Genomic DNA, 24730 nt, shown 5'->3' with positions numbered 1-24730 from the left:
TTGTTACTGGTAGTAGCGGAGGAGTTAGAAGTGGCTTAAAAAAATTTTTTTTTCCACACAGGCATTTTCTAAAGGCAACCCTGGAGCGCGCGGAACTATAGAACCGTGGAAGGTCCTTCTTCCGGTCCCTTACGTCTGCGCGGTCGTAAGGCGGGAGGCCGGGGTAGAGGGAAGCCGGGAACCGGAAGTGAAGGCAGGTTCCCTCCTTCGTCGCTGTTGCCGCCGCCATACGCCTTCGCCTTGCTCAGGTAAGCTTTGGCCTTCGGCACCATCCGCCTCCATCTGCGTTTCTCTGCGGCTATCCTGTCGCAGGGCCTCCTGATAACCCTTGTACACGCTATGGTCTGGTTGCTGGAGTTTGATTGGGTCGTTACTTCCATCACTTGCATCCCTCAAGATCAAGAAACTTCGGGGGGAGGTAGGGAATCCAGGGGGGCCCAATCCAAGATGGTGGCCCCGGCGCCATTGTGCTTCCTTTGCTCCTCGCTCTTTCGGTGGGCCGCTCGGTTACCTGAGAACCCAGCGACGGTGAGAGGCGGCGCTAGGCGTCTTCTGGTCCTGGGCATTTGCAGAGGGCGGGGCTCTTCCCACTTTCCCGCTTATCTCTCGGTCCGCGGTGGGAATGGAAGGAGTACCGACTTGTGGGCCTAGTTGGATTTTTCTCACCTCGGACTGCCCACCATTATCTGGAGTGTTTAACAGATGTTTACGAGTGGTGTCGTTGTGTGTTTTCGGAAATGAGTTACACCTAGGAGTAACATAACGGTGATGGGAGGTCACTTGGTAAAGCTTCTGTTAGCCGAAACGAGGATACATCTTTCTTAACTACTGTGTTCTTTTTTATTCATCGTATGATGGAGGAGTGGGTTTTTTCCCGGCCGAGCCATTTCTCTAAGCCTCTCTCTCCGCCATTAATTACACAAGGATTTCTTAAACGCCAGAAGGAGGTTATTGAGGAGTGGGAGGCTGGAATGCTGCGAGAGGTGGATGGCAGCCACATGATGTTTTCATTTTGAAAAGTGAGCGCTTTGCGTAATGACGACCGTAATCTATCACCCTTGACTGATGGCTGCTGTCGACACCTTGAGATTATAGGGAAAGCACAAGGTCCTCCGTTGAGGACTTTTCGTTTTGTCACTTTCATCTCCATTCTCCATTTTAAGTCATTAATAGTATTCTGTTTTTCAGACATGTATTTTTTTTTCTCGTTACTGTCACAGACCAGGAATTTATAAGTCGGTTTTGCCCTTCCAACTTTCCGGTTTCTGCTTCTCTGATCCTATCTTTTTGGGAACTTATGTCCTAACCACTTCCCCTGGACCCACTTTTCCCATTCCTTGTATTATGTTTGCCTTTTGCTTTTATGTCTTATGCTTCTTTATTATTTTTTTTCCAGGAAAATGTTTCCTAGTTTAGGGAAAGTGGAAAGAATGTGGGATGGAAAAGATGGTGAAGGCTCTGCTCATGACTGATGAGTCTTCTCTCTGTTTTTTTTTCCCCAGCTCTTCTGTCAGAAACTAGTGTGTTTCTTTTCCTCTACTGTTCCTCAAGCCCCCACTTTCCTCCCCTGTCTTCCCTTATTCTGCGTGAACTCATCCAGAGACCCCTCCCCTTCTCCCCCTGCCGGCCCAGTTATGGCAGAGAACGATGTGGACAATGAGCTCTTGGATTATGAAGATGATGAGGTGGAGACAGCAGCTGGGGGAGATGGGGCTGAGGCCCCTGCCAAGAAGGATGTCAAGGGCTCCTACGTTTCCATTCACAGCTCTGGCTTTCGTGACTTCCTGCTCAAGCCAGAGTTGCTCCGGGCCATTGTTGACTGTGGCTTTGAGCATCCATCAGAAGGTAAATTTTCTGTTGGGTATGGAGTATTCATTAGGGTCTTTAAGGATTCAGGAAACAGTATGGTCATGGTCCCTCAGGTGATACAGATTTATATTCAGGATAGACCAGGAAATAAGTACCAAAAACTATTTTAGCAATAGAAGAGGTTTATACAAGTTGGTCTTTCATTCATGATAGCATGTAAGTGCTGGTGATCTAAAAGCAACTTGGAGTGGCTTTTTTTCTTGCCTGTTTTTAATTTTGTCTCTCTGACTTTTAATTTAAAATTTCCAGAGAGGAGCTGGTTGGACCCTTGGGCCAGGCCAACTCTGGTCTCTGGAAACCTTTATGGCTGGTCTAAGGATGGCTGGCTTTTGGGTCAGGTACCAAGTTCTTCATTTTGTTCAAGGTTGTTGCAACCTTATGTGCCCTAAAGCATGACAATCTAAGTATGAGAAATGGCCTGTAGCAGGCACTCAAAATTCATGGATTGCTACAGATTAAGGAACATTCAGACAGAATCAGGAGCACCTAAGGTGTCCAATTGGTAGATGCAAGAGGGTTGTTAGCAGGACTTTGGGCCCTGGAGCTGGAAGAGGCTATGTTAGAAGGAACTGGGAAGGTCTGATTTGGGAATCACTTTGATTGAGGGGACAGAGAGGTAGAAAGGGTCTGGAAATTGACAAGAACAACTTAAGAATTGAGTGGTGAGAAATGGGTTTGGCCTGGTGAAAAAGATGGTGGAGTTCTCTGGAGACTAATTTATCTTTTTTTCCCCTGCTTCTAGTCCAGCATGAATGCATCCCTCAGGCCATCCTGGGAATGGATGTCCTATGCCAGGCCAAGTCAGGCATGGGAAAGACGGCGGTGTTTGTGCTGGCTACACTGCAACAACTGGAGCCAGTTACTGGGCAGGTACACTTGGGGAGAGTGCTGGGGAAGGCATTTTGGCTAGTAATATTCAGGAAGGGTATTTTTGTCTCAGCTACATGATGCATTCAGAGCCAGGAGTGCTTGTTGTTAAGATGACCTTTATCATCCTTGACCAATAGCCATGAGAGTATTTTGTAGTAATCACGGGGTTAATGATTTAGATCCAGAATTGTAGTCACCTGTGATCTGCTGGGTGTGCTTTTGTGACATACCTGGTGAAGGGGTATACTGTATGTGTGTCTCCATCTACTTCCCCCCCCAGGTGTCTGTACTGGTGATGTGTCACACTCGGGAGTTGGCTTTTCAGATCAGCAAGGAATATGAACGCTTCTCTAAATACATGCCCAATGTCAAGGTAAGCCAGGGTAAAGAGACCTGGGGGAGTGAGGGTGTGGGGAGTTGGAGGCATTGGAGACTTGTTAGATCAGCAGTCTTCGCATCCCCCAGGTGTTAAATAGCTATACAGAAATCTCAGTTACGTGTAGTACGTAGTAAGTTTCTGCATCTTAGGTGTATAACAGATTTATATTCTAGGGTTCATTTGGGTATGCATTGTACTTTCAGAGATGTCTGCTGTATTTTGATTTTGGAGAAGCTTTATAGTTTGCCTTGGTTTTTAACACGTTCTATAAATATGCTTGTGCGTTGTGTAACCTTGATATTCAGGGTGTGGTTCCCAGACCCGTGGTTTCAGTGTCATTTGGGAGCCTGTTGGAAATGTAGATTGCATGAGTTCCACCCCAGTCCTACCGAGTATGAATATGTGTTCTGACAAGATCCTCGGGTAATTGGAGTTTGAGAAGCATAAACATATGCTTGATGTATATAACTTTGTATCCTCCTTGGGTGGAAAAAAACAGTATTTTTGTTCAGATTGTTGTAATTTTCCTCATAATTGATTATTAATTTACGTGTAGAACTAAGAATGTGTGAGTAATAGCCCTAAACTAAAAGTAATTTGTTTAAAACCAAAGTAGTAAAAGTAGTATCTGTGCCTGGTAAAAGTGCATAGGTAATCCAGAGGGCCTTATAACGAAAAGATTCTGTTCTCCCGTGTAATCGTACTTCACAGAATACCACTAGTTAACTTTTTTTTTAAGTTCTGATGTTCTGTGAAACCAAGTATTAGACGTTATTTTCTCAGTTTGTCAACTTAAAGGCCTTTTTGACTTTTTCGTGAAAGATTATTTAGCTTGTTTACACTTTTTCTCCTAGAATTTGAAAACTGTATTCTTTTAAATTTTCTAAATATAGTCTGAAAGCTGGTGTGTGTGTTATGTATGTTTGTATTCTTATATTGTCAGTGTCATTGGGGTTTACTTTCTGTCCTTTTAGCAAGCAGTCTTGTTGGTAGGTTGATTCTATAAGTTGAAAACCAGGAAACAGTTTCCATAGTTAATGACTATGGAAACATTTGTCATTGAGCTCAGTAGAGAGCTAGGATTGCACGTCTTCCTGTATAGGTCTGACTTATCACCTTGTGGACTCAAAAGAGGATGGTCTTGGTGTCAAGATCAAATATAAATTGTCATGACATAGTCTTACTTTTCTTTCTTTTGCTCAAAATTATGCTTCAGTGATTTGTTTAAGAGGTTGCGCTAGTTCTACAGAATGTCTTACCTCTGGGTTTGTCTGGTTACTCCCTTGTGTTGTTTTAACTTGTTCTTCCCTCCCAGTGTTTCCTGTAAACTGAGCTTCCTTGCTTTCTTTCTCTCTTTCTCTTTCTCTCTCTCTCTCTCTCTCCCTCCCTTTCTCCCTCTCTCCCTTTCTCCCTCTCTCCCTCTCTCCCTCTTTCCCTCTCTCCCTCTCCTTCCCTCTCTCTCCCTCTCTCACCCTCTCTCTCCCTCTCTCCCCCTCTCTCTCCCTTCCTTCCTCCCTCCCTTCCTTCCTTCCTTTGCCGGGCCACTTGGCATGTGGGATCTGAGTTCCCTGATCAGGGATCGAACCCGCGCCCCCTGCATAGGAAGCGTGGCGTGTTGACCACTGGACCGCCAGGGAAGTCCCTAAACTGAAATTTATATTTGAAAGCTTAACTGGTACAAGTTAAGCATTTTTGGCAAGAATTCTTTATAGATGATGCTGTGTATCTCCTGTTTTGTTGCAAACCTGCTTGTCCCACAGTTAATGGTTTTAGATTTACCCTAGAATTAGGGTCCTGACAGTCTGATCTTTTCCCCCTTGAAACTAAAAAGGAGTTTTTGGTGCTATTTGAGAGAGCATAAAGGCGCAGATCCTCAACAATCATTCCTCTAATGGTTTTAACATGGAGTAGTGTATTTAGCCTGAATCAGTAATTTCATAGGGTTTATGCAAAGGAGTTTAAAAATCTGGGGTCATTTAGGAAAACTTGATGTCCATGAGGTTTTTTTGGTACTTGACACTCTGGTGATTTCTTGCCGTCCTCGTTTTTACGGTGAAGCCTGGCCTTGGGGAAGGAAGATTGTTAGATTAAGTCAGAACTAAATGCTGGTCCTCACTGCCTCAATCAGCCATGTAATTTAGGGCAGGTCACTTTTGTTTCTTAGGTTTAATGTTTGCGGGATATAATAATTTTAGATTAGGTGATCTCTTATGTTCCCTTTAGCTCCGAAGTGTTCTAAGACTTGGTTTAGAGTAAACTGAAAGGATGGGAACCTTGGGGAGGTTGAATTATTTCCTTCCTTGTGAGATACTCTTTTCTCCTGGGTTGGCAGGTCGCAGTGTTTTTTGGTGGTCTGTCTATCAAGAAAGATGAAGAGGTGCTGAAGAAGAACTGCCCGCATATCGTCGTGGGGACCCCTGGCCGCATCCTAGCCCTGGCTCGAAATAAGAGCCTCAATCTCAAACACATTAAACACTTTATCTTGGATGAATGCGATAAGATGCTTGAACAGCTCGGTGAGTAGCAGTGCTGGGACTGGGCTAGTGATCTGGGAGTTGCCTTTTGGAGCCAAATGATGTTTATTCGATACTGGAGCACTTTAGTGCCAGGACGACTCTTAATCTATCACCCATGACTGATGGCTCTGGCTTCCCTGGTCAGTCTTTGTTAGGGTTTTTAAGCATCCTTAGTGATCAAGGAGGAAGGTGTTGTGTTTTTTCTTTTGGTGACGTTTATCTTTGAGAAAAGGGACTTTGCTGATCTTGGATATTAGTCACACCACTATTCTCCTTTGTAAAACCCTATAGTGGGTGTCATAGGGGAGAAACTTGAGCTGGACGAGGAGACAGTCTACTCTTTTGGCATCCTCAGCTCAGCATATATTGTCAGAATTCATAGCTGAATAGATCTCTAGACTTAAGTTCTAGAGTTAACGTGGAGGGTGTTTGTGGGAGTTTGTGTGGTGTGGTATTCTGGTGTGCTAAGTGGGGTTAAGGAAGATGTTTTGTAATAACTCAAATTTGGTGAATGAGAGAGTAGGGATCAACATAGCTCCAGGGATAAGTCATTCCAAATGATCTTTGGCTATTCTAGATGGCGAGCTATAAGGTGGGCTCCAAGTAGAGATGTCATATTTGCCTGACTGGATAGGACAGTGTGATCCAGAGGAAGCATGGAATGGACTCTGACAGCTGGAATGTAATAGGTGCGCGATATTTGTAGACAGTTGGAGCTTGGGGAGAGAGGAATAGGGAGAAGGGCCTTGTAAAGCATTTTTCAAAGGACTTATCTTTGTGAGCCTCTGCAGTGGGCTTTATCCCCATTTTTTAGTTGTGGGCTTTGGGGTTTCATCTAATTTCTTGTGTGGTTAAAATACACAGCTGGAAGCTGGTCCCAAATCCATTGTTCTTTCCACTGTGTTATTACTATGGATATGATTATATGGTGGTTGGAGAAAATAGAGTAGAGAGAGGCCTGAGGCAAGTCTTCCCCTGAACCGAGACTCTTGCTTACCAACAGTCTTTACCTCATTGGTAAGCCTGTTTCTGGTCTTTGTTTACGATATATGCTTCTCTTCTACTGTAGTTTCTTTTTCTTGTAGACATGCGTCGGGATGTCCAGGAAATTTTTCGCATGACCCCCCATGAGAAGCAGGTCATGATGTTCAGTGCTACCTTGAGCAAAGAGATTCGCCCAGTCTGCCGCAAGTTCATGCAAGACGTAAATACCCTTCTACCTTCTCTCCCTCCACTCCCCGCCCGCTGCCTCCTCCCCCTCCGCGCCCTCTTCCTCCAGACTCCCTTGTCCTTCAAGCGCCAAGAAGGGGGCACATGCCCATTTGGGAGTGATGACTCCTTGAAGAGACACACAGAGGCAGAGACAGTTAGTGTTAGGGTCTGCGCGGGCGCCAGGGAAACTCCGGAAGACTTGGTCGGGTTAACGTGAGAGCGGGAAGTGTTCGACTTTTTTTTTTTAATCACAGCATTTTTGAACCTCTTCTCCCATTTGGGGGAGGGCAGGATTTTCTGCCCTACCACCCACCCATCGTCTCCTACATACTCCCTACAGCCACGCACCCTCAAGGTGGCATCGAGCATACAACCGGAGCCTTCTGCTCCCCAAACTCATAACGTCCCGGTGGCAGGAGAGCAAGAGAGGGACAGACAGATGGCAGGGCATTGTCCAAAAGAAGAGCAAACAGCACAGATGAATCCGCTCCCTCCCCACCTCCAGGGGTGGGGGCCTTTGGCACCTCAATCCCCGAGTCCATACTCCTTCCCACCCGTACCTCCTCCTCGCACCCATCCGGAACCTTGGTTGATGTGAGCCGGCAGCAGAGAAGCACCGTGGCGCGGCGGGGGAATGCGGACGGCACCCGGCGGTGGATGGCGGCAGCGGAGGCCGCGGGGAACCTGACCAGGAAGCCGAGGACCAAACCAGCCTCTTTTTCCGTTCCCGGTTTTTTTCCTGAACCCAAGGCGTGCCGTGTTCCCTATTTCCCTCCATTTGTGTTGGTGGGGAGGGGTGTTCTGAATGGGGTGGTAGATTTTTTTTCATTTTTTAAACACTTTTTTTTTTTTAATACTTGGATATGGGAAAGGTAAAGTGAGGAGCTCCACTTGGATGTAACCAGGTGGGTGCTAGGGTCTGGGGCTAGGCGGGGCCATTGTATAAGCAGTGGAGTGTGTTCTTTCCCTCCCTGCTCTGCTCCTTCCCATGGGACCAAAACTCTTCAGCTGTACTTGGGGCTCAGATTAGATCTGAAAGAAGCCGTGGAACTTCTCTTTGGAAAGCCTACCTTTGCTAGTCTGACTTCTGAGATTGGGCTTCTGGTTTTCTCCCATGACACACACATCCTTTCCCGAAATCTTGGACCCTGGGGTTTTATGTTAACTATGTCTTCAAGCTAGTGAAGAGTGCTAGGAAAGTTGGGCTTTGGAGTTGAGTCTTGGGTCAGTTTCCCCTTTTTTTTTTTTAATGCTGCCTTCCTTCCCTTCAAGGGTTGTGTGTGTATATGTTTTGTTTCGTTTTTAAAGATGAGTGAATAACTGCTGTTCTGAATTTGCTTCTTAGCACCACTTATTGATACCTTCCACGTAACAGTATAGGTGGTGTGATTTTTAGTTGAGACCGGTCTTATCTAAAACTGTTCCCTTGTGGTCCGAGGGCAAGTTGTTGCTCATCTTGCGTAATTTTTGCTTCTCTTTTCATGGCATTTTGACTTACGTCCACTGAAGCATTCTGATTTTCCGCCTTTCTAATGGGCATATGGAAGACGTCCACCTTTCTAACAGGGATATGATTCTCATAGTTGAGAGCATAAAATGGAGTAGTCCTTGTCCTCTCCCCGATATTAAACCAGCTCTGATGGAGTTATTCTGACCTCGAGTCACTGTTTCCCATCATTTCCCAGGTGTTTGGATCATGTTCTTTCTTGGAGAATCACCTCCCATTGTTTTCTTTCCTCCACCACCTCCATTTGAGGTAATGGCATCTTGCCATTGGGTGGTTGTACTGTGTCTTTTCCTCCCTGCAAAGTTTCTTTCCCGTGAAAATTTTCAGTTGGAAAATCTTAAAACTCAACTGATAGGAAGGAAATTAGATCTACTGTGGAAAAGACCACGTTAAAATGTGGGTATTTTTGGGGGTGGGGTTGGGTTTCCAATCTCCTCTCTTCTCCCCATCCCGCCATGGGGTGTATTGGAGATCAACTTCCTCCACCCCCCCAGGTTTAACCCCCCCACTCTGCCCTCCTCCCGTTCCCCACCCCTTCCCTCCCCCCTCCCCCCCAGCCAATGGAGATCTTCGTGGATGATGAGACGAAGCTGACGCTGCATGGGTTGCAGCAGTACTACGTGAAACTGAAGGACAACGAGAAGAACCGGAAGCTCTTTGACCTTCTGGATGTCCTTGAATTCAACCAGGTCAGTTGTTCAAGGTCCAGTAGGGAGAATGAGCACGTCTCCAACTGTTGCAGAAACCTCTATAATATATCCTTTTATTGAGGAAACCATGTGTGTCGTGTGAAAGAGAATGGTGGAGAAATTCTCTTAAATGAAAATTCTATTAAATGAGAGAAAAATGTCTTTTGGTGGCACTGAGCGTGAGCAAGGTGGGAACTGCTTTTCCATGGCTGGCATAGATATTCAACAAAATAAAGCTCAAATTATAAAATCTTTGAAGAGTTTTAATAAGTGGGTGAAAGTGCAGAAATACATTAGGCCTGTTAGGTTCTTAAATTTTATTTGTTTCTTGTACTACTTACTAAGGGAGAAGTGTTCCATCACTTTACCTGTTGTGTGATTTGCTTGCACTAAAAACTACTTTCTAGAATTAGGGTAGGTTCTTATATTTGACGTTTTGGTGAGTCGGAATATCGGTCGTGGTCTTTCCAGACTTTAGTTCAAATTTTTACCACTCATGAGGTGGCTTCATCCTTGTCTCCTAATATGTCTGGTAATTTTAGTTACTGTTTTCCATACCTTCTTTGCAGCATGTCTGTCTGCTCAGGAAAAATCAGAGCCAAGAGGGAAAGGCTAAGTAATATTTAGAGCAGAAGAGGAAATATGTGATGGGGACTAAGAGGAGTTCTTTTAGAAGAGTGTAATTACTGAAAACTCTTGCACGTAATCTCTCTCACACACACCCACATGGACGCACATCCCCCCCCAATCTTATATGTACACACACACACACACAGGTGGTGATATTTGTGAAGTCTGTGCAGCGTTGCATTGCCCTGGCCCAGCTCCTGGTGGAGCAGAACTTCCCAGCTATTGCCATCCACCGTGGGATGCCTCAGGAGGAGAGGTGAGTCAGAGTTGGGGAAGATGCTTTGTGTCCTTGCGAGGAAAAGAGACCCTTGAGAGTGAGGAATCTCAACATTTTTCTGCTTTCCTTTCTCACAAAGGCTTTCTCGGTATCAGCAGTTTAAAGATTTTCAACGACGAATTCTTGTGGCTACCAACCTGTTTGGCCGAGGCATGGACATCGAGCGGGTGAACATTGCCTTTAACTACGACATGCCTGAGGATTCTGACACCTACCTGCATCGGGTAAGCCCCGCACCCGGAAGGTATCCCAGGGTCCTCTCCCACCCCCTTAGTTTCTTTATTTTTTCATACCGTACATCTTCATCCCTCCTCTTGGGTGTCTTCCTTCTTTGGGGTCTACCAGTTCTATCATCTGTCTTCTTCCAGGTGGCCAGAGCAGGCCGGTTTGGCACCAAGGGCTTGGCCATCACGTTTGTGTCAGATGAGAATGATGCCAAGATTCTCAATGATGTGCAGGATCGCTTTGAAGTCAATATTAGTGAGCTGCCTGATGAGATAGACATCTCCTCCTACAGTGAGTAATGATCTCATGAAACTGGCTCCCCCAGTCCTTTAGGTTCTCCGCCAGTCCTTTAGGTTCTCCTTGTTCCTTAGTGGGTTTTTTCTTAAAGCCCCTGGTGCATAGTGGGCGCTTGACAAATTTGTCATCTGTTTTCTCCCCCGCACCCCCATCTTGATGCCCTGTTGGGATGTTTAGTTGACCTCTTTATGGGGTCTCTTCTCATCAAATTACTTCTCATCGAAGTATTTCTTTCTTTACCCCCAAATGTATATCCTCTGACCCACACACTGCACAAACATCTGCATGTGTTTCGGAGGGGCCTTTTCTACCAGCCTAGCTTTTTCGTTTCCATACATTATTCTAACTGCCATGTTTTTCTTCAGTTGAACAGACGCGGTAGAGGACTCCCCACCCATTCTGGAGTGTGACAGTCTGCTCCTCTTCAGGAGATGATGCCAAGCGTGGGGGTGAAGGAGACACTGCTGCCGCCTACCCTTGACGACCCCGTGCCCCACCCCATGGCTTCCCTCTTTTGCATCGCCACCACTCCTAAACCCCCATTTCCCTGATTTGTCAGAATTTTTTTTAACAAAACTAAAAAACACATGCGTCTGTGGTGTCTGTAAGCGCTCCGTCCCTTTATTGGATTTGGGCTGAGGCTATCTTAGGGCATAATCCGGAGTAAATTCCCGTGGGGACTGTGTACACTGCTGTGGGGCGGAGGTCAGTAGGAGGTGTCAGACTGGGGGATGTTACTGAAAAGACTGCAGAGGCCGTGGTTTCTCACTACTCTCAAATTTCTGGCCCTTTGTGGTGGTTTCTTCCGTTTCCTTAGTGGCCTGGGAGAGGCTGGGATGTTACTGATCGAAGGGCTGGGGAGGGAGGGTAGTGTGCAGTATTTCCAGTGTAGGAGGGTGAAGTGGCAACTGGTGGAAAGCTTAGGCGTCTTCTCCCAGGCTCTCTCTGTGTCTCCTCATCTGTTCCTTCAGCTTCTGGATCTTGAGCACCAGGGCCTGGGCTTCCCAGGCCCCCTCTTGCCCTTCGAGCAGGGCTTGGTACAGCTCCAACTGCTGCTCCAGCAGCTCCTCAGCTTGGGCCAGCTCAGCTGTGGGGCGGGGCCAGGGGTCCTGGGAGAGGGGGGTGTTAGGGAGAGAGCATCAGCCAGGGCAGGGGGCTGAGGCTCACTGCCTCCTTCCTGTTTTTCAGCCCCATTAGTTTAAGGTCATCTGTACTGCAATGCCAGCAGTACACATGACCTTACAGCAGTACATCTGGACTGCTTCCTGTCTTAGGCATAGGCCTGGGGGGAGGGGGAAAGTTAGAGATCACAGCCCAGGGGCTATAACTGGACTTCTGTGCGACGTATGGGAAGGGGAGGACTGGCTGTCCCAACCCCCCCTGAGAAATAATTAACTGTTGGATGAGGGGAAATGCCTGTTCAAGGACTTCGTGGACTGTGCAGGGAGGGAGGGGTGTAGGTAAAGGGTGCTCTGAGGTCTGGAGGGGGGTGGGGGCAGGGAGGGTGCTGGGGAACTGAGGAACTAGGCAGCATGCTCTAGGGGTGGCGGTAGTGTCTGCATTCAACTGGCCTGTGGTACAGGGTGAGATGGAGGGGATTCCCTGCCCCCAGTACAAATTTGCCCTCACGCCCTTCACCCTCACTCTTGGCGCCACTTACCCTGGAAGGTGACGTCTGCCCAGTGCCTGTGGAGCTCGTCTTTTCTGTGCTTGCCTTGGGACCCTGGGAGCAGCACCTCCAGGAGCCCTGGAGTGCCGGGGGCCAGGATGGTAGGAGGAGGCGACGGCAGCAACTTCGGGAGAGCCAGGGCAAAGGGAGAACCATGGCTGGGGAGGCAAGGAGCTGTCTGAGCCACCCAACAGCCACCAGGAACTGGCTCCCTCCCGGCTGTGGCCTCGCTTCAGTGCCTGGCCCTGCCCCTGCCCTGCTCTGCTGCACCCACCCGCCTCCTAACCTGGCCCCAGACAGAGTCCAGGAACTCATGTTCCCTGGTGTGAGAATGTTCCTGCCAGGTTAGGCAGAACTTGCTTTAGAACTCTGGTCCCCAGCCTACTGCATGTCTTGTGTCTGTTGTTCTTAGCACTGTGTGTTTTCTCATTCCTCTAAAATCTGCAAGGTAGAAATTGCATTACTGGTTGGCAGATGAGGAAATGCTCAGAGAATTTCGTTCAGCACTCGCTCAATTCAGTAAGTATGGGCTGGGGCCCGCTCTGGGCCGGATGTGCTCAAGGCTCCACAGCTGGTTGGTGGAAAAGCCAGGAATATTCACCCCCAGGTCTACCTGACTTGAAAGCTCATACCCGTTGACCTGGCTCAAGTATTGCTTCTCCCTCTGTTTCCCTTTCCTCTTCTTACTGGCCCAGAGAGACCTTTTTCCTTGTCCCTGTTGTACATTGCACATCGTCAGGGTTTGCCGTCTCTGGTAAGTCTGGGCACTGTACACTGGTACGGTTTCAAGCTTTGTTGAACTGGTGAGCCCTCCCATCAAATCTGCACTAGAACAAAAGCCTTGTGCACCCACTGTGTGAGCCTTAGGTATACATATTGGACTTCCTGCAGCGTGTCCTGCAATGTCCTGTTGTGGATGGAGGGCACAGCCACACCTCTGTGGCTCAGAAGGGGGTGGATGGTTCCAGCTTCGACCTTCTAGGAAAAGATAGGTCCTCAGACAGGAAAACATGCCTCAGAAAGCAAGGTTGCTGGAGAGTGGACAGCTGCTAGCAGCTTGCTATCTGGGACATCACACTGAATTTGCAGGGAAGATGGCCTCTGCCATGGTGTGGGGGTCCAGGAACCAGAGAGGAAGACCTTCCTGCAGGTCAGTGGTTCTTGAACTTGAGAGGCTGAAGCACCTTTAGATGGGGTCAGAGACCTCACGTTCCCCATTAGCTGGCAGGTTCCCATTTTTCAGTGGAAAAAGAGAATCCCTGTAAAATTTTGGAAGAGAGAAGCTTTCCTTCTTGTCTCTCAGTGATAGGGTTATACATGGTTCATTTTTGAACTGCAATGTATGCACAGGCTAAAGTCCTACGTATTGGGACAGAAGAGGCCCAAACTACTGTTGTTACAGTTAAGGGAAACTAGTATACGATTAAACAGCCCACAACAACATTGAAGTGAAACTAACCACATTTATAAATTAAAAGCAAGATTAGCAGCTGTTAAGAAAATAAATGAAACTTGTATAAGGCAATCTAAATGATGCACAAATAACGAAGTATCCTTCCTGAAAATTAGACATTTCAACCATCTGAGTTTTTATTTATTTATTTGGCTGCACTGTGTCTTACTTGAGGCATGTGGGATCTTAGTTGTGGCATGCAGGATCTAGTTCCCTGACCAGGGATTGAACCTGGGCCCCCTGCATTGGGAGCGTGGAGTCTTAACCACTGGACCACCAGGGAGGTCCCAACCATCTGAGTTTCTATTTCGGGTTATGAACTCCAAAATGGACTAACATCCAATAACTTGTAGTGTGCAGTCCTAAGCCGTGAATTGTAATAGAGTCTGTGGATTTGGCTTTGTTCGTCTGTGAGAACTAAAGAAAAGGCTGGTATTTGGATCAGTTCAAATCTATTGGATGAGCTGTGGATCTCATAGTCATGGAAATGAAGAGATGAAGATAGATAAATGTAAACCTAGATTTGTTACTGTGTATATTTATTTTTGTTATTCCTGTATCTAATAGTCTTTCTTTCTTTATATAATAAGTTTTATTTATGTTTAGTAGTCTTTTTAAAAAATTATTTATTTTTATTTATTTATTTTTGGCTGCATTGAGTCTTTGTTGCTGTGCGTGGGCTTTTTTGTAGTTGCAGCGAACAGGGGCTACTCTTTGTTGCGGTGGTGCGTGGGCTTCTCATTGCAGTGGCTTCTCTTTTTGTGGAGCATGGGCTTTAGGCGCGTGGGCTTCAGTAGTTGTGGCACGTGGGCTCAGTAGTTGTGGCTCTTGGGCTCTAGAGCGCAGGCTCAGTAGTTGTAGTGCATGGGCTTAGTTACTCTGTGGCATATGGGATCTTCCCGGACCAGGGCTCGAAACTGTGTTGCCTGCATTGGCAGGCAGATTCTTAACCACTGCGCCACCAGGGAAACCCTGCATTTATTTTATTTTAAATGAAAAAAATTTTATTGATGTATAGTTGATTTACAATATTATGTTAGTTTCAGGTGTATAACATAGTGATCCAAAATTTTTATAGATTATATTCAATTTAAAGTTGTTACAAAGTAACGGCTATTTTTCCTTTGCTGTATAATACATCCTTGTAGCTTATTTATTTTATACATAGTAGTTTGTACCTCTTATTCCCTTACCCCTATCTTGCCCCTCCCCGTTTCCCTCTCTGCATTGGTAGCCACTAGTTTGTTTCTATACCTGCTGTTTCTGTTTTGCTATATTCATTCGTTTGTTTTACTTTTTAAATTCTACATATAAGTGATAACATACAGTATTTGTCTTTCTCTGACTTATTTCACTAAACATAATACCCTCCAGGGTCATCCATGTTGTTGTAAATGGCAAATTTTCATTATTTTTAATGGCTGAATAGTATTCCATTCATCTGTTGATGAACACTTAGGTTGCTTCCATATCTTGGCAATTGTAAATAGTGATGCTCTGAACAGTGGGGTGCATGTATCTTTTTGAATTAGTGTTTTCATTTTTTTTTTTTTTATTGGAGTACAGTTGCTTTACAATGTTGTGTTAGTTTCTGCTGTACAGCAAAGTGAATCAGCCAGACGTATATATATATCCCCTATTCCTTGGATTTCCTTCCCTTTTAGGTCACCACAGAGCATTGAGTGTTTTCATCTTCTTTTTTTAAAAGAATTAATTAATTAATTTGGTTGTGCTGGGTCTTAGTTGCGGCAGGCAGGCTCTTTAGTTTCGGCTCATGGGCTCCTTAGTTGTGGCACACGGGCTCCCCAGTTGTGGCATGCGAACTCTTAGTTGTGGCATGCGAACTCTTAGTTGTGGCATGCATGTGGGATCTAGTTCCCTGACCAGGGATCGAACCCGGACCCCCTGCATTGGGAGCTCGGAGTGCTATCCACTGTGCCACCAGGGAAGTCCCCATATGGTAGTTCTATTTTTAGCTTTTTGAGGAAACTCCATACTCTTTTTCCACAGTGGCTGTACCAATTTACATTCCCATCAACAGCATACAAGTGTTCCCTTCTCTCCACATCCTCACTAACATTAGTTATTTGTTGACTTTTTGATAATAGTTATTTTGACAGGTATGAGGTGATAGCTTATGGTGGTTTTGATTTGCATTTCTCTGATGATTAGCAGTGTTGAACATCTTTTCATGTGCCTGTTGGCCATCTGTATGTCTTCTTTGGAAAAATGTCTATTCAGGTCTTCTGACCATTTTTTAATTGGATTGTTTGTTTTTTGATGTTGAGTTGTATGAGCTGTTTATGTTTTATATATTAACCCCTTATCAGTCACATCAATATTTTCTCCCATTCATTAGGTTGTCTTTTTATTTTGTTGATGGTTTCATTTCCTCTGCAAAAGCTTATGAGTTTTGGACTTCCCTGGTGGCGCAGTGGTTAAGAATCTGCCTGCCAATGCAGGGGACACAGGTTCGAGCCCTGGTCTGGGAAGATCCCACATGCTGCGGAGCAACTAAGCCCGTGTGCCACTACTACTGAGCCTGTGCTCTAGAGCCCGTGAACTACAACTACTGAGCCTGTGCGCCACAACTACTGAAGCCCGCACGCCTAGAGCCTGTGCTCCGCAACAAGAGAAGCCACCTCAACGAGAAGCCTGTGCACCACAACGAAGAGTAGCCCCCACTCGCTGCAACTGAGAAAGCCTGCACATAGCAATGAAGACCCAATGCAGCCAAAAATAAATAAATAAATAAATATTAAAAAAAAAAAAAGCTTATGAGTTTTGGGACTTCCCTGGTGGTCCAGTGGCTAAGACTCTGTGTTCCCAATGCAGGGGGCCTGAGTTCGATCCCTGGTCGGGGAACTAGATCCCACATGCTGCAACTAAGAGTTCGCATGCTGCAACTAAAGATCCCACATGCTGCAACTAAAGATCCCGCATGCCACAATGAAGACTGAAGATCTGGCGTGCCGCAACTAAGACATGGCGCAGCTAAAAAGATAAATAAATATTAAAAAAAAAAAAAAAGCTTATGAGTTTTAGGAATTCCCTGGCAGTCCAGTGGTTAGGACTCGGTGCTTTCACTGCTGCCACTCGGCGTGACCAAAAAAAAAAAAAAAAAAAAAAAAAGAGCTTATGAGAGTTTAATTAGGTCCCACATGGTTATTTTTGCTTTTGTTTTCTTTCCTTTGCCTTAGGAGACAGATATGAAAAAATATTGCTACTATTTATGTCGGAGGGTGTTCTGCCTGTCTTCTCTTCTAGGAGTTTTATGGTTTCAGGTCTTACATTTAGGTCTTAAATCCATTTTGAGTTTTTTTTTATATATGGTATGAGGAAATTTTCTAATCTCATTCTTTTACACGTAGCTGTCAGTTTTCCCATCACCACTTGTTGAAGAGACTGTCTTTTTTCCATTGTATATTCTTGCCTCCTTAGTTGTAGATTAACTGACTAGATGTGTGAGTTTATTATGTGTTTGTTTTTGTGCCAGTACTATGCTGTTTTGATTACTGTAGTTTTGCAGAATAATCTGAAATGAGGGAGCATGATATCTCCAGCTTTGATCTTTTTTCTCAAGATTGCTTTGGCAGTTTCGGGTCTTTTGTGGTCCATATAAATTTTAGGATTATTTGTTCTAGTTCTGTGTGTCCCATAGATTTTGGATCATTGTGTTTTTGTTTCAATAGTCTCTAGGTATTTTTAAATTTTTCCTTTGATTTTTTCGGTGATCCATTAGCATGTTGTTTAGCTTCCATGTGTTTGTGTTTCTTGCAGATTTTTTCTTGTAGTTGATTTCTAGTCTCCTTTGTTGCCTCATTTTGGCTAACTTGCTGTTTTTGTTTCTATGTATCTGATAGATTGGTTACATTTCCTGATCTTGGAAAAGTGGCCTTTTGTAGGAGACATTATGCATCCCAGCTGTGCACTCCTCTCTGGTCACCAGAGCTATATGCTCTAGGGGTGCTCCCTATGTGGACTGTGTGAGTCCTTCTGTTGTGGTGGGCTGACTACTGTGGACCATCTGGTAGGCGTGGCTGACCCCTGGTCTGGTTGATTGCCAGGCCTTGCCTTGTGCAGAAGCTGATGGCTGCTGTTTGGCAGGGCTGGGTCATGAGGTAGCTTGTGTGGGATCCCGGGGGCTCCTGGGGCTAAAGCTGGCTCACTGGTGGTCAGATCCAGGTTCGGGGGCGGGGGGTGGTTGTGGGTTTGGGTTCCTGGATCTAGTGTTGGTCTGCTGGTGAGTGGGGCTGAATCCTGGGGTGGCTGGCTGAGGAGTCTAAGGTATCCCAAAGCTGGTGTTGGCCTGCTGGTGGGTGGGGCCGGGGCATGAGGGATCCCAGGGCTTGTGCCCGCTCACTGGGAGGTGGAGCTGGGTCCTGGGGTCTCTGATTGCAGGACCCTAGGGGTCCCAAAGCTGGTGTCAACTTGCTGGTGGATGGGGCTGGATCTCAGGGCAGCAGGCTGATGGGCCCAAGGTGTCCAAGAGCAGGAGTTGACCTGCTGGTGGGCAGGGCTGGGGCTTAGGAAGTCCCGGGACTGGTGCCAGCCTGCTGGTGTGTTGGCTGGGTCTTGACAATGCAGGCTGCGGGGCTGTGTTGGTCCCTGGGCCAGTGTCCACCTGTTGGTGGGTGGGGTTGGGGTCCGGATGATCCCAGGGCTGGTGCCCACTCACCAGTGGGTGAAACTGGGCCCTGGGGCTAGTGCTGGCCCACTGGCTGGCAGAGCCAGGACCTGGGTTCTCTGGCTGCTGGGCCCAGGTATCCCAGAACTGGTGTTGTATTGCTGGTGGATGGCACTGAGGCCCAGCAGGACCTGGGGCTGGCATCGCCCTGCTGGTTGGTGGGCTGGGTCCTGCCCTGTCAGACTCGGGGCTGTGGTGGTCCTGGGGGTGGTATCCGTTCACTGGTGGGGGGAGTTGAGGTTTAGTGGGTTCTGGTGTTGGTGCCTGCTGATTGGTATGTGAGGCTGGTCCCGAGGCTGGTATCGACTTGCTGGTGGATAGTGCTGGGGCCCAGAGTGTCCTGGGGCTGGTGCCTGCCCACTGATGGGTGGAGCTGGGTCCAGGGGTTTCGGGCTGCAGGGCCTTGGGAATCTTAGGTCTAGTGCCTGCACACTTGTGTGTGGGGCTGGCTCCTGGGCCCTCTGGTGGACAGGGCCATGTCTAAGGGTGGCTGTGAGCTCAAGGAGTTTAAGGCAGCCTGCCTGGGAGCCCACATCCCCTCATTCTCACCGCCACCCCCCACCCAACACGTAATGATCCTTTTGAGGTCTGTGCGGCGTTGCATTGCCCTGGCCCGCCTCCTAGTGGAGCAAAACTTCCCAGCCATTGCCATCCACTGTGGGATGCCCCAGGAGGAGAGGTGAGTCAGAGATGGGGAAGATGTTTTGTGTCCTTGCGAGGAAAAGAGGCCATTAAAAGAAGGGACTTTCAACATTTTTCTGCTTTCCTTTCTCACAAAGGCTTTCTCAGTATCAACAGTTTAAAGATTTTCAACTGTGAATTCTTGTGGCTACCAACCTGTTCAGCCGAGGCATGGACATTGAGCAGGTGAACATTGACTTTAGAATTCTGACACCTTCCCCTGAATGTTCAACTTGTCAGCATTAGAGACCAATACCGGGCCCTGATATAGCACTATCTCTTGAGTGACCAACTAGCTGCTAATTGACAAATTGACTTGCTTTCTGTCCCCTCCATCCTTGCAGGGCCAGAGGTTCATCTTCACTGGGACAGACACCTATTCCATGTACGGATCTTCTTTTCCAGTCCTCAGAACTTTAGCCAGCACCGCTACCTGGTGGCCATTGAAATTCCTGATGCACAGACTTGGAATTGCTCTTAGCAGAGTATCTGACCAGGGGCCAACTCCACAGTGAAGGAGATGCAGGCTGGGCCATGACCATGAGATCCACCTGTCATATCACAATCTGCACCACCCAGGGGCTGCCGGCCACACAGAATGCTGGACAGGCCTTCTGAAGATGCAACTAAAGCTCCAGCTTTGAGGAAACATCTTGAAGGGATGGGGTTACATCTTTCTGGATGCAGTGTATTATTAAACCAGAGACCTTTATATAGTGCCATGTTCTCAATAGGAAAATAAGGTGGGTCCAGGACCAAGGTTTGGAAACAGGTGTCACCCCATTTACCATTACTTCCAATCACCCACTGGGGGATTTTACACTTCCTGCCTTCACATCTCCACAGGGTTGGAGGTCCTGGTTCTCAAAAGGGGCACTCTTATAAGGTATACCACAAGGATACCATGGAACTACACCTCTACACATTACTGTTGCCACCAGGGAAGTTTGGACTCCATGTGCCCAGAGACCAGCAGGTGAGAAGAGGAGTTCCCTCTTCTCGAGGCAGGAGTAATTTACCCTAATCTGCAGAAAGGGGTGGAGCTACTATCACACAATGAGGGCAGGAGGAATCCATTCAGAAGTGGTGGTAGACTGGGCGCTTCCTGGTTCTCTCACGTTCCCTGTAATTTGAACAGACAAATGCAGCAACCCAGCCTGAGAAAGGCTGCTCAAGCTGTCATGACAGAATACCATTGGCTGGGAGACTTAAAAACAGAAATTAATTTGCTCACAGTTCTGGAGGCTGGAAGTCCAAGATCAAGATGCCAGCAGGGTTAGTGTCTGGTGGGGCCTCTCTTCCTGGCTTGCAGACAGTGACCTTCTCACAGCCTTTCCCCTGTGAGCACAGGGGAATTGAAAAAGAGAGAGACGGAATTCCCTGGTGGTCCGGTGGTTAGGACTCCATACTTTCACTGCCGAGGGCCCGGGTTTGATCCCTGGTCGGGGAACTAAGATCCCACAAGCCACTCGGCATGGCCACACCACCACCCCCACCAAAAAAAAAAAGAAAAAAAAAAGGCTATCTCTGGTGTCTCTTGCTCTTCTTATAAAGACACCAGTCCTATCATATTAGGGCTCCATCCTTATGATCTTGTTTAGCCTTAATTACCTCCTTAAAGGCTTTATCTTCAAATAGAGTCTCATTGGCCTTTAGGTCTTCAACATAAGAATTTGGTTGGGAGGGATGTAATTAAGTCCAATAACAGAAGTGTTTGATTTCCAGAGGCCCAGACCCATCAGGTGTGAAGGTTTGGGTCACACTCCCAGGTAAGGCACAGGGCCCATGCTCCTGTGCTCTGAAATCTATGGCAGTGTTTGTGCAGAGGCCCTGCTTCCCGTGGGCTGTTCCCAGACAGTAACTGGTCACAGCAGGGACACTATGGGAGGCTCATTCCTGGGAGACATGGGACTCCTCTGATGACCAGCTGTGACTTGAGGACTCCCTCTGGCGTTGCTTAACTTCGCTTAGATTGTTTTTGGTGGTCTTGGATAGTCCAGGAAACCTCTCCTTCTGTCCATCACTTGTGATCAGAGTTGCATCTTGGTCTGCTGACTCTCTCATCTTTTCTGGTTCCCTCTCCATATTCTCTGACAGATGTTTAATAAAATTCTGCTGAATTTAATCCTATTTTGGCATTTGTTTCTTGGAGGACTGGGACTAACAAAATAATTTCCATCTGTATACCAACAACCTATTTACTTATTCCATCTTGTAAAATCCTTCTCTTTATCCAACTTCTCCTACCAGCATCTGTTCCATTTTGCTTGTTTCGTATTATCTCTTTGAGGTGATAGATGTTTGGTTTTTTAAAAATTGAAGTGTAGTTAAGTTACAATGTTGTGTTAGTTTCAAGTGTACAGCAAAGTGATTCAGTAAATACATATATATTGATATATATTCTTTTTCAGATTCTTTTCTATTATAGGTTATTACAAGATATTGAATATAATTCCTTGTGCTATCTATTAGATCATTGTTTACCTATTTTATATATAGTAGTGTGTATATGTTAATCCCAAACTCCTAATTTATATCTCCCCCCCACCCACTTTTGCCTTTGGTAACCGGAAGTTTGTTTTCTATGTCTGTGAGCCTATTTCTGTTTTGTAAATAAGCTCATTTGTATCATTTTTTTTTAAGATTCCACATATAAGTGATATCATTTGATATTTGTCTTTCTCTGTCTAACTATAGATGTTTGTTGTTTTAAGCTGCTAAGATTTAGAAGTAGTTTGATACACAGCAATAGATAACTAACAAAGCTCTCTTAAGTCTCTATTATTCTATAGGTATTGCCTAAATCTGTTTTATCTCCTTTCACCTTGAAAATGTTATTTATACTCATTTCCAAATCCTCTCTTCCTCTTCTTTCTTTTTTTTTTTCCTTTTTTCCCCCTCTTCTTTCTTTTACTTTTATTTTCTTTTGTCTTTTCTCCTTCCCCCTTGCTTTCTTCCTTCTCTCCTCTCCTCCTTCCTTTATTCTTATTACTGGATGTTTCAAACATATAAAATAATACTATGTGGTTATACTGAAAGGAAGCATCTGTATATGCTAAAATTATAATGCCAAGGTATATGGAATAAAAGTAAAGGAAGAAAAGAAAACGCGTGGGTGATTCTGCAAACAAGGAAGTGACTTTCAACTCCTATTTCCTTTCCTTAAGCTGAGTTTGTTTGTTTGTTTCTTTTTAAAAAATATTTATTTATTTGGCTGCGTCGGGTCTTAGTTGCGGCATGCGGGCTCTTCGTTGCGGCACGCAGGCTTCTCACTAGTTGTGGCGCGCGGGCTCCAGAGCTGGCGGGCTCAGTAGTTGCAGCGTGTGGGCTCTCCAGTTGTGGTGCAGGCTTAGTAGTTGCAGCGCGCTTAGTTGCCCTGTGGCATGTGGGATCCTAGTTCCCAGCCAGGGGTTGAACCCGCGTCCCCTGCATTGGAAGGTGGATTCTTAACCACTGGACCACCAGGGAAGTCCCAAGCTGAGTTTGTTTCATTTTCAGAGCAAACACATCAGCTCCATGAACTCTTACACATTTCTGGTAAAAGCTTAAGTTGGTACTAGCACTTTTTTAAAAATTTATGTTTTTACTGAAGTATAGTTGATTTACAATGTTGTGTTGGGTACTAGCACTTTGGAAATCAAAATAGCATTATCTAGTATGGTTAAAGTGTATATACCATATACTCCAGTATTTGATTTTAAAAATCCTGAAAAAATATTTAATTTTAATTTTGGTTTTAGCACATACATGAATGCTTTGATGCTCCTCCCTTCCAAAGATGGAGCTTAATTTTCTCCTCCTGAGTGTGGGCTGCACTTAATGACTCACTTCTACCTGATAGAGTAAGGCTGATGTAATGGTGTATGACACTGGGTCTAGGACATAAAACTCACTTCAGCTTCCATCTTTGTTGCTCTCTCGCTCAGATCACTTGCTCTGGGGGAAGCCAGCTGCCATGTCATAAGCAGCCCTATGGAAAGGTCCATGTGGCTGCAAATTGAGGCCCTCTTCCAAGAGCCGTACGAGTGAGCCGTGTTTCATGTGAATCCTGCAGCCCTGGTCAAGCCATCAGATGATGCAGCCCTGGCTGACAACTTGATTGTCTCCTTTAGAGAGGCCCAGAGCCAGAAACACTCTGGGAGATAATAAATGTTTGTTGTTTTGAGCAGCTAAGTTTTGAATAATTTATTTTGCAGCAGTAGGTAACTAATATAGTGTCTCAGGAGGAAAATAAATTATTGTACTTTAATTTTTGTTTGCTCTAAATTATAAGATATTAAACATGTCATTTGGTTTTAAGATTTAAGAAGAATTTCCTTCTTAAATGGCTAATAGGATTTTTTTTTTTTTTTTTTTTTTAATTTTTGGTTGTGCTGGGTCTTTGTTGTGGCACACGGGCTCTTCCTTGCGGTGCTCAGGCTTTCTCTAGTTGCTGTGCGCGGGCTTCTCTTGTTTCGGCCTCTCTAGCACGGGCTTAGTTGCCCCGTGGCATGTGGGATCCTAGTTCCCCAACCAGGGATTGAACCTGCATCCTCTGCATTGGAAGGCAGATTCTCAACCACTGGACCACCAGGGAAGTCCCAATAGGATGTATTTCATTACTATTCAAACACTCTATTAACTTGAACTTCAGTTTCTAGCTGTGACCCAATTAAACACAAAAGGAAGAACCAAGCCATGATAGGCAGATTCTATGAAGGACTTCTAATAACCACCCCCCTGGTTATTCACCTTGCTCACAGTTATTCAACCAAACACTAATGTAGGCTCTGCTGTGGGGATGGGGTGGAAGCCAGCCAGGAAAGGCAGCAGGAAGAGAGCACCACAAAGGGTAGCAGGGATCCTCAGCTCCCCAAGGATCCCACATGGCCAGAATTTTTTTCTTTTGTCCCAGGCTGTGCAGCCTGCGGGGTCTTAGTTCCCTGACCAGGGAATGAACCCAAGCTACAGCAGTGAAGGTGCCCAGTCCTAACCACTGGACCACCAGGGAACTCTCCAGATTTTTAATAAATATATATCTACAGGCTTAGCAGGATATTCTTTGCAGATAGTATTTACTACATTCTGTGGGGCTGCATAAAACCAATTGCCTTGCAATGTTAATCAGGGTAAAGAAAATAATACCAAGTGCCCCGACAAAATATGTACATCCCTTAGGTGTTAATCATAAACATATGCAATGCATGAATGTTGGTGAAGGGCATTTTGATTGCATTAAATACTTGCACCTTTGGGTTGATTAAAATTTGCACACTCTTCTAGTTGAAATACACAGTAACACATTGTGCTTCCATGTATTGAAGATAGTATGTCCAGGATCTGTAGGGAAGGAAAACTTTTCCTTTCTTCCCTTCTAGGTTCTTTGGCTGGTCTAATAATTAAATTGACATAAGACAGATTAGCAGGAGAAAATAAACTTAATTTCATATGTATGGGAGTTCATAGACATATGAGACCCAAGTGACCAAAACAGGCAGCTTTTATACCTTTTAGACAAATAAACAATAAAAATTTGAAGAACTGACAAGACAAAGAAATTGGGCCTTGGGGCAGTAAATTAGTGAAGTAAGAAGTTTCCTTTAAACAGCCTTCTTGGCCCTAAATTCCCTACCTCTGGTGTTAAGGTTGCCTTCTACCCTCCTGGTACAGGGAGGGTACCTTTGACATGCGAGATTTACTTCCTGCTTTCAAGGAGACAAAGGGGGGTCAGAATGTCCTTCTTGCATGGCTGTTTCCTAAGTAACTGTTAATGAAAATTCAATTAACTAT

The 24730-nt window shown here is 45.8% G+C and overlaps 2 protein-coding genes and 3 non-coding genes across 5 annotated transcripts; 3 read left to right on the top strand and 2 right to left on the bottom strand.

Annotated features, from left to right (window-relative positions):
- Positions 1-337: 337 nt before the first annotated feature.
- DDX39B (DExD-box helicase 39B) lies at positions 338-11057 on the top strand. The gene is made up of 11 exons (XM_061195969.1): positions 338-418; positions 1503-1845; positions 2612-2739; positions 3020-3112; positions 5451-5634; positions 6720-6838; positions 8911-9042; positions 9819-9928; positions 10029-10173; positions 10318-10465; positions 10837-11057. Exons 2-11 carry the CDS (start codon positions 1635-1637, stop codon positions 10851-10853), a joined length of 1287 nt encoding a protein of 428 aa, XP_061051952.1. The 5' UTR covers positions 338-418; positions 1503-1634; the 3' UTR covers positions 10854-11057.
- Positions 994-1071, top strand: LOC133095809 (small nucleolar RNA SNORD83). Its single transcript, XR_009701672.1, has one exon. It is a non-coding gene; the product is annotated as a small nucleolar RNA SNORD83 (small nucleolar RNA).
- Positions 5686-5762, top strand: LOC133095810 (small nucleolar RNA SNORD83). The gene has a single exon (XR_009701673.1). It is a non-coding gene; the product is annotated as a small nucleolar RNA SNORD83 (small nucleolar RNA).
- An 8-nt stretch (positions 11058-11065) lies between the features above and the next one.
- MCCD1 (mitochondrial coiled-coil domain 1) lies at positions 11066-12455 on the bottom strand. The gene is made up of 2 exons (XM_061195970.1): positions 12132-12455; positions 11066-11580 (listed from the first exon to the last, which is right to left on the bottom strand). Exons 1-2 carry the CDS (start codon positions 12453-12455, stop codon positions 11392-11394), a joined length of 513 nt encoding a protein of 170 aa, XP_061051953.1. The 3' UTR covers positions 11066-11391.
- A 1348-nt stretch (positions 12456-13803) lies between these two features.
- Positions 13804-13876, bottom strand: TRNAW-CCA (transfer RNA tryptophan (anticodon CCA)). The gene has a single exon. It is a non-coding gene; the product is annotated as a tRNA-Trp (tRNA).
- Positions 13877-24730: the final 10854 nt, after the last annotated feature.

This window comes from Eubalaena glacialis, chromosome 7, assembly GCF_028564815.1.
Source record: "Eubalaena glacialis isolate mEubGla1 chromosome 7, mEubGla1.1.hap2.+ XY, whole genome shotgun sequence".
Taxonomy (NCBI): domain Eukaryota; kingdom Metazoa; phylum Chordata; class Mammalia; order Artiodactyla; family Balaenidae; genus Eubalaena; species Eubalaena glacialis.
Note: the sequence above shows the minus strand (reverse complement) of the source record. Positions and strands in the feature narration are given on the sequence as shown.